The sequence below is a fragment of the Chiloscyllium plagiosum genome, unplaced genomic scaffold, assembly GCF_037043375.1.
Source record: "Chiloscyllium plagiosum isolate Xiang-an unplaced genomic scaffold, Cpla_swu_hap1 HiC_scaffold_17, whole genome shotgun sequence".
Taxonomy (NCBI): domain Eukaryota; kingdom Metazoa; phylum Chordata; class Chondrichthyes; order Orectolobiformes; family Hemiscylliidae; genus Chiloscyllium; species Chiloscyllium plagiosum.
Genome location: NW_028270155.1, coordinates 5752817 through 5769357, shown reverse-complemented (window position 1 = coordinate 5769357; position 16541 = coordinate 5752817). Strand labels below are relative to the sequence as shown.

Sequence of the window (16541 nt, the reverse complement as noted above, 5' to 3'; positions counted from 1 at the left end):
TGCGTCTGGACAGATGCATGAGTAGGTGGGGAGTAGAGGGACACAGATGCTTAGGAATTGACCGAATTAGACAGTACATTTGGATCGGCTCAGGCTTGGAGGGTCGAAGGGCCTGTTCCTGGGCTGTAAATTTTTTTTGTACTTTGTATACAAGGACATACAGATCACAAGGTGATTGAACAGAGTGAAACATACAAAATTACAGTTGCACAGGAGATGCACAAAAGCAAGTTCAACATTAGATTTGAAATTTATGAGGTCCATTCATCAGTCTAATAACAGTGGGGAAGAAGCTGTTCTTGAACCTGTTGGCACCTATGTTTAAGCTTTTGTATCTTCTGCCTGACAGGAGAGATTGGAAGAGTTTATAACTGGAGTGGGAGGGATCTTTGATGACGTTGGCTGCTTTTCTGCAGCAACGGTAAGTGTAGTTGGATGGGAGGTTGGCTTGCGTGACAGTCTGTGCTGTGTACAGAACTTTCTGAAGTTTTTTACAATCCTAGGCAGAGCAGTTGCCGTACCAAGCTGTGACACACCCAGATAAAATGTTTTCGATGGTGCATTTGGCTGAATGAAGCTGTTGGCGAGAAGTTATGTTTGGTGGCCAGGATTGGATGCAGACATAGCCATGTTGGTGGGTCAGTCCCCAGAGTGCCAACAAGAACAGATGTTACCGCCAACAGCTTCCCCACATTTGTGTGAATGGGAGGGTAAACCCTGGATTTGGTTACACATCGGTTGCCCAGGTCCTTTCATGGGTTCAATGCTCTTAGGCATTGAGGATCCCCACTCAAAATGGCAGGACGTGTATAGAGCTCATTCATCAAATATGGGGGTGACAATGGAAAATCTGCATGCATCTTTTGCAAAACATGGGGTCCTGGATGGTTCCAATTCACTGGCCATCATTTACCAGTAGGGAATTTGAGTATTTCCTAATGTCCAATTGCATTCGATGCATAAGGACTGTTCCAGAACATCCATCATTCAATGGCAGAAAGAGCAGTCCAAACCTTGAAGGCAGGCTAAAGAAACAGCCAGGTAGAAACAATGACTGCAGGTGCTGGAAACCAGAGTCTAGATTAGAATGGTGCTGGAAAAGCACAGCAGTTCAGGCAGCATCCGAGGAGCAGCCTACAGCTTCACTAGATACCAAACTGTCCTTGTTCCTATTTGAGTACAGATCACGCTGTCATGCAACTATAGGGATAGCTCCAGCAGAGTTACCAATGGGGAGGAGACTCTGCACCAGATTAAATCTGATCTTCCCGGACCTTACAGGTGGAGGATGAACCAGCATCAGGAATGCCAATGCCAGACACAAGGTTCTGCGAGAAATAATTCACTTCAGGAGCTGAGGTTTGGTGTAGGAACCACAGAAATGACGCTGAAAGGATAAGAGGCATGGTTGACACAAGGTCAGGTCTAGTGATGTAAAAAGTTTGAGCTGGAGCGATGTAGACCATTTGAAAGCTGCAAACTCACAAATGAGGTGGGAGCAAAATGTGCTTGGGCTCCTTGGAAGAATCGGAAAGTCTGGCAGAACTCTTGGGTTCTCCCTCTCCCTCTGTTGAAGAGAGAGACATGGCAGATCTCACTGCTTTGATGCCTTTGCCACCTGAAGAAGAGGATGAATTTTTTTTCTGAGATGCTGCAGGCGCAAGAGGCGAGCTATTGTTTGTTGCATGCTGCCTGTATCTGAGGCAGAGTCAGAGGAACTTGGCCCGGTGCTAAAACATCCCAGAAGGAACAAGAAAAAGAACTGGACTATGTCCTTGGACTCAGAAGGATAGGGATGTAGTGATTGTAACAAAGTCAGCCAGGTGGATTTCATAGAATATGAGTTCCTTGACTGGGGATGTTAAGAGGTAGATAAAAACAGGAGTTTCATACATGCTGGCACTCTGAGAGCTGGTTCTGAAGGAGCTGGATCAGTTTTAAGGACTTTCCACATGTAAATAAATGGTGATTGGTGATGGGATACCAGCCTCTGGGGAGTTATTTCACTTACTACAATAACTGCCTCCCTAACTAACACTACCTTCATTTGTGCACCCTCCACTGTCTTATCTGGAGATCTTATGTCCCAGAATGTCAAGTTGCCAGTAATGCCACCCCCTCCACCAGATCTGTGTGATGGCAACAATATTGTAATTCCATGTGTCAATCCATGCCCTTAACTCATCTGCCTTACCCCTAATACTCCTGCCATTAAAGTACAGGCCACCCAACCATGCCTTACTCCCTTGATATACCACGTATCTGAACTTGGTCCACATGGTTTCTTTTCTAAGTTACGCTGTATGGCTAATGAACATGGAATGTAGAACAGCGCTGTACAGGCCCTTCAGCACTTGATGTTGCACCAACCTGTGAAACCAACTTGAAGCCCATCCAACCTACACTATCCCATTATCATTCATATGTTTATCCAATGACTATTTAAATGCTCTTAAAGTTGGCGAGTCTACTACTGTTGCAGACAGTACATTCCACACCCCTGCTACTCTCTGAGTAAAGAAACTACCTCTGACCTCTTTCCTTTGTCTATCACCCCTCAATTTAAAGTTATGTCCCCTCGTGCTAGCCATCACCATCTGAGAAAAAAGACTCACAATGTCCACCTTATCTACTCCTCTGATCATCTTATATGTCTCTATTAAGTCACCTCTCAACCTTCTTCTTTCTAACAAAAACAGCCTCAAGTCCCTCAGCCTTTCCTCATAAGACCTTCCCTCCATACCAGACAACATCGTGGTAAATCTCCTCTTCAGTCTTTCCAATGCTTCCACATCCTTCCTATAATGCAGTGACCGGAACTGTACGCAATACTCCAAGTGCGGCCGCACCATAGTTTTGTACAGCTGCAACATGACCTCACGGTTCCGAAACTCAATCCCTCTACCAATAAAATCTAACACACTGTATGCCTTCTTAACAACCCTATCAACTTGGGTGGCAACTTTCAGGGATCTATGTACGAAGTGTCCCTGCTCATCCACATTACCATTAGCCCAGTACTCTGTATTCCTGTTACTCCTTCCAAAGTGAATAAACTCACACTTTTCCACATTGAACTCAATTTGCCACCACTCAGCCACTAAGTTCTGTAGCTTATCTATGTCCCTCTGTAACCTGCAACATCCTTCTGCATTCCACAACTCCACCGACCTTAGTGTCATCCGCAAATTTTCTAACCTATCCTTCCAGGTCCTTATCAAGGTCTTTTATAAAAATGACAAATAGCAGTGGCCCCAAAACAGATCCTTGTGGTACCCCACTAGTAACTGAACTCCAGGATGAACATTTCCCATCAATCACCACCCTCTGTCTTCTTTCAGCAAACCAATTTCTGATCCAATCACTCTCAATCCCATGTCTCTATATTTTCTGCAATTGCCTACTGTGGGGAACCATATCAAACGTTTTACTGAAATCCATATACAGCCATCAACCATTTTATCCTCATCCACCTGTTTGGTCACATTCTCAAAGAACTCAATAAGGTCTGTGAGGCACAACCTACCCTTCACAAAACCGTGTTGACTATTCCTAATCAAATTATTCCTTTCTAGATGATTATAAATCCTATCTTTTATAATCCTTTCCAACACTTTACCCACAACCAAAGTAAGGCTCAATGGACTATACTTACTGGGGTTGTCCCTACTCCCCTTCTTGAACAAGGGGACAACATTTGCTATCCGCCAGTCTTCTATCACTATTCCTATAGACAATGATGAAATAAAGGCAAAAGTGAGGACTACAGATGCTGGAAATCAGAGTCTAGATGAGAGTGGTGCTGGAAAAGCTCAGCAGGTTAGACAGCATCCGAGGAGCAAGAAAAGCTTTGCCCAAAACGTCGATTTTCCTGCTCCTCGGATGCTGCCTGACCTGCTGTGCTTTGCCAGCCCCACTCTAATCAATGACAAAATAAAGATCAACGCTAAAGGTTCTGCAATTTCCTTCCTAGCTTCACAGAGAATCCTTGGATAAATCCCATCCAGCCAGAAAACTGATCTATTTTCACACTCTCCAGAATTGCTAACACCTTCTCGTTATGAACCTCAATCCTGCCTAGTATAATAGCCTCAATCTCAGTCTCAGTCTATCTCAGTATCCTCAACAACATTGTCTTTTTGCTGTGGAAATACTAACAAAAAATATTCATTTGCTGCCTCTCCTATCTCCTCGGATTCCATACATAACTTCCCAGTACTGTCCTTGACTGGCCCTAATCTTACTCTAGTCATTTTTTTTTATCCCTGACATACCTACAGAAAGCTTTAGGATTTTCCTTGATCCTACCTGCCAAAGACTTTTCATGTCCTCTCCTGGCTCTTCTCAGCTCTCTCTTTAGGTCTTTCCTGGCTAACTTGTAACTCTCAAGCGCTCTAACTGAGCTTTCATGTCTCATCCTCACATAAGCCTCCTTCTTTCTCTTGACAAGAAATTCAACTTCTTTAGTTCCCTCGCGATTCCCTCGCTTGACCACTTCCTCCCTGCCTGACAGGTACATACTTATCAAGGACACGCAGTAGCTGTTCCTTGATCAAGCTCCACACTTCAATTGTGCCCAGCCCCTGCAGCTTCTTTCCCCATTCTATGCATGCTGAATCTTACCTATTCGCATCATAATTGCCTTTCCCCCAGCCATAACTCCTGCCCTGTGGTACACTCCTATCCATTTCCATCACTAAAGTAATCGTAACCGAATTGTGATCACTATCTCCAACCTATGTCATTGGTGCCTATGTGACCATTGGTGCCGCTGCTCCCCCTCCCTGGCAAGGATCTCGAAAACACGATCTGAGACATCACGAACCTGGGAGGCAACACACCAACTGTGAGTTTCTCTCATTCCCACAGAATCTTCTGTCTGTCCCCCTAACTATGGAGTCCCCAATGACTAATGCTCTGCTCTTCTCCCCCCTTCCCTTCTGAGCAATAGGGACAGACTATGTGCCAGAGACCTGTATCCCATGGCTTATTCCTGGTGAACCAACTGATGAAGGAGCGGCATCCGAAAGCTAGTGCTTCCAATTAAACCTGTTGGATTATATAACTTGGTGTTGTGTGATTTTTAACTTTGTACACCCCAGTCCAACACCGGCATCTCCAAATCATGGCTTATCCCTGGTAAGTTATTCCCCCCAACTAGCACACTGACACACTAATACAATGTGACCCCCTGCCGCTGCTGAACTAATTTAAACTCCTCCCAGCAGCACTAGCAAACCTTTCCAAAGGATGTTGGTTCCATCCTGGACTCTAGAACATTACCTGGGTCTCTAAATTAATAGTTCAGCAATAATACCACCAGACCATCACCTCTTCTTAATCAACTATCTAGCTCCCCGAACTTCTGATGCAAGACCTCACCCCTCATTCTAACTATATTGTTTGTACCTCCACCTTTGTCTTATCACCCTCCCCCTTCATGGTGCCCTGTAGCCACTCAGTGACATACTTGACTCTGGCACCAAAGAACACCATGCCTGGTTGTAACCCATTCCCTTCTTTGATTCAATCCCTTCGGCAGTGGTGTAATCACTTCTCTAAATGTGCAATCCACAAAGTTCTCAGTCTCGCAGATGTGCCATAGTGTCTCCAGCCACGCTTAAGGTCCAAAACCCAGAGCTCAAGTTTGTGAGGGTGGGAATACATTCCTGCACTTGTGGTCATCTAGGATTCTGCTGGGGCCTGTGACTCCCTATAAGAGATAGAACACCCATTTCACTTGGCTGACCTCACCTGCCATGATTTAAATTTCCTTAGTCTTCCTTAAACTTGTACAGTCTTACTAGTTAAATTTAACTTTCTCATTAAACAATTTTACACTTAGACAGCAGATCTTACCTTATGAAAATTTTATCTCCATAAGATCTCATATTTTTTTTAAAATCTGAATTCGGGGGGATTGGCAAAGTGGATGCAATGACTGAAGCCCACTAAATATTCTTAACTCATATGAGATGAGGTTGAATGCCGTGTCAGGTTTGAGCAGGAGAATGCAGCGTGCCTTTAGGGAAAGCTTCAGAAATCTGAGATCATGCTAAAAAGGCAAGACCCATTGTAAACGTCTCTATGTGGAACAACTTGTATTTTCGGTAGGACTTTTCTTTCACTATTAGTCATGTTTAGATCATGGTTTGCTTGGCAATCATCATTGTTATAACACAACTGAACTGAAATTGAACCCAGAACTCAAAAGATATAATTCAGTACCCAGCAGGAAGAACCATACTTACGAGTTACGTTAACATCTTTTGTAGATGGCTTAGGCCAAGTTATAAAATTTGTTTGTTGTCTGCAGTAATTCGTCATGTGAGATGCCGTTTTTTGGATTGGAGTCAACAGAATCTCTACATAAAAAACATTATAACAATCATTATAATGTTACAATGTACTTAAAAATCATATATAAAATTGATCATAATGATGAGATGTGGGCACTGCTAAAATGGTCACTGATCACTGTTCATTCCTATTTGAGATGTTATTGAACTACCTTCTTGCATTGTCCACAACTCCACCGACCTTAGTGTCATCCACAAATTTACTAACCCATCCTTCTATGCCCTTATCCAGGTATTTTATAAAACTGACAAACAGCAGTGGCCCCAAAACAGATCCTTGTGATACCCCACTAGTAACTGAACTCCAGGATGAACATTTCCCATCAACCACCACCCTTTCTTCTTTCAGCCAGCCAATTTCTGATCCAAACCGCTAAATAACTCTCAATCCCATGCCTCCATGTTTTGTGCAATAGCCTACCATGGGGAACTTTATCAAATGCCTTACTGAAATCCACATACACCACATCAACCGCTTTACCCTCATCCACCTGTTTGGTCACCTTCTCAAAGAACTCAATAAGGTTTGTAAGGCATGACCTACCCTTCATAAAATCGTATTGACTATCCCTAATCAATTTATTCCTAATGAGATGATTATAAGTACTATTTCTTATAACCTTTTCCAATATTTTACCCACAACCAAATTGAGGCTCACTGGTCTGTAATTTCCAGGGTTGTCTCTAATCCCCTTCTTGAACAGGGGAACCATATTTGCTATCCTCCAGTCTTCTGGTACTATTCCTGTAGACAATCACAACATAAAGATCAAAGCCAAAGGCTTGGCAATCTCCCCCCTAGCTTCCCAGAGAATCCAAGGATAAATCCCATCAGACCCAGGGGATTTATCTATTTTCACACTTTCCAGAATTTCTAATAACGCCTCCTTGTGAATCTCAATCCCATCTAGTCTAGTAGCCTGTGTCTCTGTATTCTTTTCGACAACATTGTCTTTTTCCAGTGTGAATACTGACGATAAGTATTCATTTAGCGCTTCCCCTATCTCCTCTGACTTCACGCACAACTTCCCACTCCTGTCCTTGATTGGCCCTAATCTTACTTCAGTCATTCTTTAATCCCTTATATACCTATAGAAAGCTTTAGGGTTTTCCCTGATCATATCCGCCAACAACTTCTCATGTCCCCTCCTTGCTCGTCTTAGCTCTCTCTTTAGATCTTTCCTGGCTACCGTGGAACTTTCAATCGCCCTAATTGAGCGTTCACATCTCATCCTAACATAAGCCTTCTTCTTCCTCTTGACAAGAAATCCAACTTTCTTAGTAAACCACAACTCCGGCACTTGACAACTTCCTCCCTGCCTGACAGGTATATACTTATCAAGGACACACAGTAGCTGTTCCTTGAATAAACTCCACATTTCTATTGTGCCCATGCCCTGCAGTTTCCTTCCCCATTCTATGCATTCTAAATCTTACCTAATCGCATTGTAATTGCCTTTCCACCAGCTGTAATTCCTGCCCTCTGGCATATACCTATCCCTTTCTATTGCTAAAGTAAACATAACCGAATTATGGTCTCTATCACCAAAGTGCTCACTTACCTCCAAATCTAATACCTGGCCAGGTTCATTACCCAGTATCAATCTAATGTGGCCTCATCCCTTGTAGACCTGTCTACATATTGTGTCAGAAAACCCTCCTGCACACAATGGTCAAAAACTGACCCATTTAAAGTACTTGAACTATAGTATTCCTGGTTAGTATTTGGGAAGTTGAAGTCCCCCATAACAACTACCCTGTCACTCTTGCTCCTACGAGAATCATCTTTGTTATCCTTTCTTCTGCATCTCTGGAACTATTCGGAGGCCGAGAGAAAACTCCTAACAGGGTGACCTCACCTTTCCTCTTTCTAATCTCAGCTCATACTACCTCAGTTGACAAGTCCTCAAACGTCCTTTCTGCAGCCATAATACTGTCCTTGACTAAGAATGCCACACCTCCACCTCTTTTACCATCTTCTCTGTTTTCACTGAAACATCTAAATCCCAGAACCAGACTTGTCTGAGTCCAAGCCTGAACGTTGTTTAAGTCATACTAAACATGGGCACAGACTACTTGATCGCTTGCAAAATTGTAATGGATATATTCCAACCAATGTTTCCTCTAAATTCTGTTTACTGTGTAGAGTTGGCTTATTGCACTGTGTGGACCCTTTAAGGGAACAGTCCTTCTGATGCATAGAATCACAGAATCCTTAAAGAAAGAGGTCATTCAGCCATTTGAGTTTGCACCAACCTCCAAAGACTATCCCACCCGGAACTACCACCCCACCCTATCCCCGTAAACCTTTACATTATTTTTTACCATGGCTCGTCCACCTAATGTACAACTTAGTATTGCCAAACCACCTAACCTGCACATCTTTGGGCTGTGTACAAAGAAATGGACATTAAACTGAATTTGAGCCCAGGACCCAAAGGTGTGATCCAGTACCCAACAGCAAGATTTACTTACTTTTTGTGTGAAAATTGTTCACAGATGGTTTAGGCTTGATTAGAAAATCTGAATGCTGTGTGTGGAAATTTGTCATGTGAGATGCAGCTTTCTTGATTGGAGTCAGAAGATTCTCTACAGATTAAATCATGGTTAGAAATCTTGTAACATTGTAAAGCATTTGCAATTCACAAATAAAATTTATCATAATCAAGATTTCCCGATCAAGATTATCATACCACAATCATTGCCGTAAAAAGTTAATTCATATCTAAAAATGAATTTCACAAAGTCCTACACTGAAAGCCCTACTCTAGAACTTTTGAATGAAACGGTCACTGACAGATGAATTCAAGGATTTTCAAAGTGAGTGAAAAACCACACTACAAGATCTTGATCTCACAATGTCCCAAAGCACTTCATAAAGAGTACACTTTTGAATCAGAAATTGTTCTTGTGTAGGTAGAGAAGACTTGTGGGAAGGAATGTCACATAAGCAGAAAATGGATAAGTTAATCTGTTTCTTTTTCATTCTGTTGGAGGGATTGTTGGATAATACATCAGAACACTTGCCAGCTCTTCATTAGAAAGTGTCAGAGCTTTTATTACATATGCTTCCATAGGCAGATTTGGTTCTAGCATCTCATCCAAAAGATTGCACCTTGTAAAATGTCGAACCTCCTTTACACTACACTGCAGATTCAACTGAGATCACCTACTTAAGCCTGACATTTTACAGAAGCTGTATTACAGCAATTTCGGGGGGGAAATTGCGGTCCTTGAAGAAGGAGGCCATCAAGGACCGCAATTTCCCCCCCGACGTGGTCGACGATGCCCTCCACCGCATCTCTTCCACTTCCCGATCCTCCGCCCTTGAACCCCGCCCCTCCAACCGCCACCAGGACAGAACCCCACTGGTCCTCACCTACCACCCCACTAACCTCCATGTACAGCGCATCATCCGCCGCCATTTCCGCCACCTCCAAACGGACCCCACCACCAAGGATATATTTCCCTCCCCTCCCCTATCAGCATTCCGTAAAGACCACTCCCTCCGTGACTCCCTCGTCAGATCCACACCCCCCACCAACCCAACCTCCACTCCCGGCACCTTCCCCTGCAACCGCAGGAGGTGCAAGACTTGCGCCCACACCTCCCCCCTCACCTCCCTCCAAGGCCCCAAAGGAAACTTCCATGTCTGCCACAGATTCACCTGTACCTCCACACATATCATCTATTGCATCCTTTGCACCCGATGTGGTCTCCTCTATATTGGGGAGACGGGCCGCCTGCTTGCGGAGCGTTTCAGGGAACACCTCTGGGACACCCGGACCAACCAACCCAACCACCCTGTAGCTCAACATTTCAATTCCCCCTCCCACTCCACCAAGGATATGCAGGTCTTTGGACTCCTCCATCGTCAGACCACAGCGAAACGACGGTTGGAGGAAGAACGCCTCATCTTCCGGCTAGGAACCCTCCAACCACAAGGGATGAACTCGGATTTCACCAGTTTCCTCATTTCCCCTCCCCCCAGCCTGTCTCAGTCAAATCCATCAAATTCAGCACCGCCTTCCTAACCTGCAATCTTCTTCCCGACCTCTCCGCCCCCACCCCAGTCTGACCTATCACCCTCACCTTGACCTCTTTCCACCTATCACATTTCCGACGCCCCTCCCCCAAGTCCCTCCTCCCTATCTTTTATCTTAGCCTGCTGGACCAACTTTCCTCATTCCTGAAGAAGGGCTAATGCCCGAAACGTCGATTCTCCTGTTCCCTAGATGCTGCCTGACCTGCTGCGCTTTTCCAGCAACACATTTCCATTTCTAAAATATTTACGCCACCACAAATTTGAGCTATTGCATTGCTTTCAAAAACACTACAAAAAATTAAGTCCAGTGAAGGAAATATGTAACACTCTTTGTGAAATCACAATTCAAAGAGCTAAAAGCTGACTATTCCTTTACCCTGGAGCCAGAATCAAATTTAGGATTAGCTGAGCCCAGTTGCTGTTGAATCAGGCAGCACACGAGCTTTATGGTGCCTCACTTGTATGATTGCAGTGTTCAGCTAAGCACAATGATTGCTAATTGCTGCATGTTCTACGATTGTTATGAATGCAGGGTTCTGAAGATGGTTATGTTTTAAAATGTCTCTGTTAAATTAAGGAAAACTAGAACATACTGAAAAGGTGGATGAAGGGCTTTTCCCCAAAATGTCGATTCTCCTGCTCCTCAGATGCTGCCTGACCTGCTGTGCTTTTCCAGCACCACATTACACTAACACTGCCAGGAAAACAGGCCTATGGATCTGGAACTGAAACCAATTGAAAATCAATAGACAGTTTTTACATGTGGGACAGCACCAGTGTGAAACAGAGAAATAAAGGAATAATGACTGTGTGGCAAAAATAGCAGTTGCTGCCGTGAAGAGCAGGGTGAACTATTTTGGTTCTAACAACTAAGCAGAATGCTTTTCGAAAAGAACAGGATTCACCAGACGTTTTGACATAGGAGGAGTGAGCCTTACAGGTGAAGCAAGGGCTGGAGTAATCCAAATGGGTGGAACAATTTTCGAAGAGCACTGCAAGGTTGGACAGGGCACAGCAGCGAGAAAAAGGCCTGCTAGAATCCTGGAGTACTCTGAGACTACCTGCATCACTATCCACACAGAGATGTGGGGAAATGTAAAAAAAACATGCTGTACCACATATTTGATTGTATTAGGTTAATGAAGAAGAACCTATTCTTTAACAAACGCAGATCTGGCAACATCAGTGGAGAGAAATCAGAGTTAATTATTGTGGGGTGGCACGGTGGCTCAGTGGTCAGGACTGCAGCCTCACAGCACCAGGATCCCAGGTTCGAAACCAGCCTCAGCTGACTGTCTGTGTGGAGTTTGCACATTCTCCCTGTGTCTGTGTGGGTTTCCTCTGGGTGCTCCAGTTTCCTCCCACAGTCCAAAGATGTGCAGGTCAGGTGAATTGGCTGTGCTAAATTGCCTATAGCATTAGGTGCATTAGTCAGAGGGAAATGGGTCTGGGTGGGTTACTCTTCACAGAGTCGGTGTGGACTGGTTGGGCCAAGGGGCCTGTTTCCACACAATGGGAATCTAATCTTAATGTTTCGGTTTCAATAGCCCTTCCTCAGACATGTTCTGCCAGACCTGCTGAGATTTTCCAGCAATTTCTGTTTTGTTTCTGATTTTCAGCATCCGCAGTTCTTTTGGTGTTTATCTATTCTTCAAATTTGTGCATTAGTTGCCTATTAAGTAGTATTTGATACGAGATGATTTTAGTTGGTTTCAATGAAAGTCTTATAATGTGAAATACTGTCGTTTTAGTTTTTTCCATCTGTTTCAGGGAAACTCGTCTCTCTTAAAAAAAGTTAATGGTCTCTATAGGGAGTGAAACAAAGAGAGTACATCTGGGCATCTACTTCAGTGAGCTTGTGTCTCTTAAAAGGGAGCTGCACTCATTACAGAGAAGCATTCGTTCTGTCAGAGGAAAGATTTCTAATTAAAGGGACCACAGGATGTTTCAGAAAAGTTTAGCAGCACTTGGGTTTTTCAATCTGCAGCAACCTCATGGGTGGATGGGAGACCTGGTAAGGCTGTCCCCAGGTCTTTTACACTTTTCTGGAGGTCCACCTGAGGAAGATTTGGGATTGCAGTGAGCTCAGATCTCCCAAGAACACCAGAAAGTGGACAATGTCTACACCAAATGATTGCAGACCCTCACCTCCAGCCAGGAAACTACACAAAATGGTTCCAGGATATCAGGATGAAATGAAGAACAAATGGTGTAACACACTAGGATACCAAGTATTAAACAGAATCAAATTACTGTAGTTGCCAGAAATTTTAATTAAGCACAAAAAGTCCTGGAGAAACTCAGCTAGTCAGGTAGCATCTGTGGCAAGAAAGAGAGTTAATATTTCAATTTGAGTGACCTTTCATCACAACTCGAGAAAGATGGACATGTAAAAGATGTGACAGGGTGGGAGGGGAGAGAAAATTAAATAACAAATGAGAAGTGAAATGGTTACATATAAACATCTGAATGTAACATGGAGGAAAGAAGAAACAAGGCTAATCAAACAAAGTGAGGAGTGGCAGATGGAGTTTAATTTAGATAAATGTGAGGTGCTACATTTTGGAAAGGCAAATCAAGGCAGGACTTATATACTTCATGGTAAAGTCCTGGGGTGCGTTGCTGAACAAAGAAACCTTGGAGTACAGGTTCATAGTTCCTTGAAAGTGGAATCACAGGTAGACAGGATAGTGAAGAAGGTGTTTGGTATGTTTGTCTTTATTGATCAGAGCATTGAGCATAGGAATTGGGAGATCATGTTGTGGCTGTACAGCACATTGATTAGGCCACTTATGGAATATTGTGTGCAATTCTGGCCTCCCTCCTATCAGAAGGATATTGAGAAACCTGAAAGAGTTCAGAAAAGATGTTGCCAGGGTTGAAGGGTTTTAGCTATAGGGAGAGGTTGAATAGGCTGGGACTGTTTTCCCTGGAGCGTCAGAGGCTGAGGGATGACCTGATACAGGTTTATAAAATCTTGAGGGGCATGGATAGAGTAAATAGACGAGGTCTTTTCCCTGGGGTAGGAGGGGAGTCCAGAACTAGACGGCATAGGTTTAAAGTGAGAGGGAAAAGATTTAAAAGGGATCTAAGGGACAAACTTTTTACGCAGAGGGTGGTGCGTGTATGGAATGAGCTGCCAGAGGAAGGTGGAGGCTGGTACAATTACAACTTTGAAATTGAATGGGAGGGGTTTAGAAGGATATAGCCCAAGTGCTGGCAAATGGGACTAGATTAATTTAGGATATATGGCCGGCATGGATGAGTTGGACCAAAGAGTCTGTTTCCGTGCTGTACATCTCGACTCTATGAAAGGAACTTTAAAGTGTTATCTTGATCCTCAACACAAGTTTTAGTTAGTGAGGCTGGTAGCATGGAGGTGAAGTGATTGAATTCTATCTATTATCTGAGTTCACATATGAAGAATTGAGAGGTCTTGAGATGCAGTGCGTACAGTCCCTACCTTTAGGTCAGAAACTTTGGTTTCAAGTCCCCTTAGGAATAAATGGCCATCAAATATGGCTGAACAGGTTGATTATCCATCTATATGTCCTTCTGATATGCCTATAGTTGGCAGTAAGCAAGGGGGTTTCTTGTTCAGCCAGAATCATGAGGCTGCTGCAGCACAATGGCCTTTCCATGTGCAAGTCTTAGCATGGGCAAAAGCCATCTTCATTCTGAGGGACCACCACATGGAGGAGGAATTGGATGATACTGCTGGCCAGCACATACCTATGGAATCATATCGTAGGATCAGTAAGCAACTTCAGGAGAGGAGCATGAGAAATGTATCAGGAAATGAAAAATACACCAGATATTTGTGAAATAAGCTGCAATATTACTGTGTGCTTTTACCATGTGCACTTAGAGTCTATGATGTCCAGAAATACATTTCTACTTGTAAGAGTACTTCAATACAACATTCACAAAATATATCTCATTGAGCTTTTCACGGATGCTTTGATCTATAGCTATAATCTGCAAGATATTCTGATTTTGTTTTTCAAAATTTGACTGTTTGACATCTTGTCATCTACCATATATACTACTAATAGAAAAATTCATGGGTTACAATCAAAGGCCTGACTTCGGAGCATACTAATTCTGCTTCAGTGTATAATTCTGTTTTTCATACCAAAGGCATTCTTGTTTTCAATAAATTACAACTGCTGACTTCTTTACTCTGAATTATGACTCCTGTTTTACAGGGCAGAAGTAATCGCATCAAAGTAAAAGCCTGCTGAAACTTCAGAAGCAGTAAAGAGCTTTGGCTTTAGGCTTCACGTCATGAAAAGCCCTAGATTTGTAGAATGTCAAAAAAGACATATCTACATTTATTGGCTAACTCACTGAGTACACAAGGGTAAAATAACACACTTCCTGGTTTTTTAAAGAGTTGAGACATCAAGGCTTATGGGAGATTACCAGATGCTGAAAAATGGCTTAAAATGTTCCATTAGGCAAACCTACTGGTTCAGACTTGACCATAACTCTCTGCTGTCTGTATGTGCTGAATTTTGTTTAGTGTAGCAACCCTTTTGAGTACTGAATTTTCTAAAGAAAATTCAAATGGTTTTGAAGTTTTACATTTTTAAAACAAAGAAACAATTTTTAAATGTGCAAATATTACTTTACGTGCATGTTTTATATTCTACAACAAACTTGGACCGAGTTCAGCAGCAATGTGACATGAGTTCTTTAAATCTACAATAATCTGGAAACTGCATTGTGATACGACACAAGAAGTGGCATCAAATCTTTTATTTGTTTATTTTTAGACCTTTACTCAGATAATTTTATATATATAACTTTATAAAGTAGGCAAAAATGTCCATTACCATGTTTTTAGCTTCAGAACAGTGTTCTGATCCCCACTGATTAAAATACTGGGCACATTAGTTCCAGAGTGAAACCTAGCTTGACAGACCACGAGTTTTAATTTTCTTTTTGTTTACCATAGACGTCAATCACTGAAAGTACTTACAAGAGTTTCCAATGTATTTTTAACAAAAGACCATTAAAGTTTATTACACTAAAGAAAAATGCAAATAATAATTGTTGTGGTTCTGTTCGCCGAGCTGACACTCTTAAAACAAGCTATAACTCTGCTCACTTATTACCGAACATGGGTTTACCAAACTCATGTCTTCAACAGCCTTCTGGACATCTTCCTCTCTGATATTCCCAGACCCCTCTGTTCCTGGAGCTTTCTTGTCATTGGTTTCTAAGTAACTCAGGACTTCAACCCGAACCTGACTACTTGAAGACTGTTATTAATAGCACTTTTACTGTTATGGATCTCTTCTCTCTACATGAAATTTTCCACACAGCCCCAACCCCTGCCTGATGCTCTTTTTGGGGGTAAATAATTCAAGACAGGACAACAAACACCTTAGCAATTATCCCCCAGATGCCTGCAGTTCATTTCGTTTAAGTTACATAACTACTTGTAAATGCTGTTTTTACTCAATATTCAAAATTATTTTCTGATATCTTCATCGAACTGAAAACTAAAATCCATTTTTCCTCCACTTTAAAACTTAACTTCTCAAATAATAATGTTATTAAATACATTACAACAGAGTAGATAAATTGCTTAAAGGATAAAATCCTATCCTTCAAGGAATCGTTAAATAGCTGTGATTAAACCAGTATAATATACTACACAATAATACATACTGTAAAATACAATCTCACTATTTTTCATCCATTTTCTCAATTTCTCCCACTTGCCAATGATAGAAGATATTTTAAATGGATAGAAGTCCACTTATTTGTATTTTCTCCATAACATGGTAGTCAACAGTGCTGCTGAAAGTTAATCTCTGATACTTCTCAGGTTCTTGTGTGCTTGGAAATTCAACATTAATATTGTAGATAGGAATCTGATCACAAGCTCTGCACTTGTGGAAGAATTATGAGGTAAAATAAAAGTTCACAACCAAACTTTTCCAAGTCAAAATCTTACATTCTCAGCTAAGCTGGCAAGAGAAAAATATGTAGCAAAGACCAGATATTTCTAAATAGCAAAATCATAAACATCAGAATACACATCAAAAACTGGACAGAAATATCATGAAGTCATTGGAATAGATGCGATGTAATCCATATTTTCCCAGGTCTCTACCAGAGCAGAG

General features: G+C 42.3%; 1 protein-coding gene across 1 annotated transcript in view; it reads right to left on the bottom strand.

Annotated features, from left to right (window-relative positions):
• Positions 1–16541, bottom strand: part of terb1 (telomere repeat binding bouquet formation protein 1) — a 173577-nt gene that overhangs the window by 52590 nt on the left and 104446 nt on the right. The window contains exons 18-19 of the mRNA XM_087996134.1: positions 8835–8948; positions 6252–6365 (exon numbers count right to left, since the gene is read on the bottom strand). Coding sequence (XP_087852260.1) covers positions 6252–6365; positions 8835–8948 — 228 coding nt within the window. The remainder of the gene's footprint in view (positions 1–6251; positions 6366–8834; positions 8949–16541) is intronic.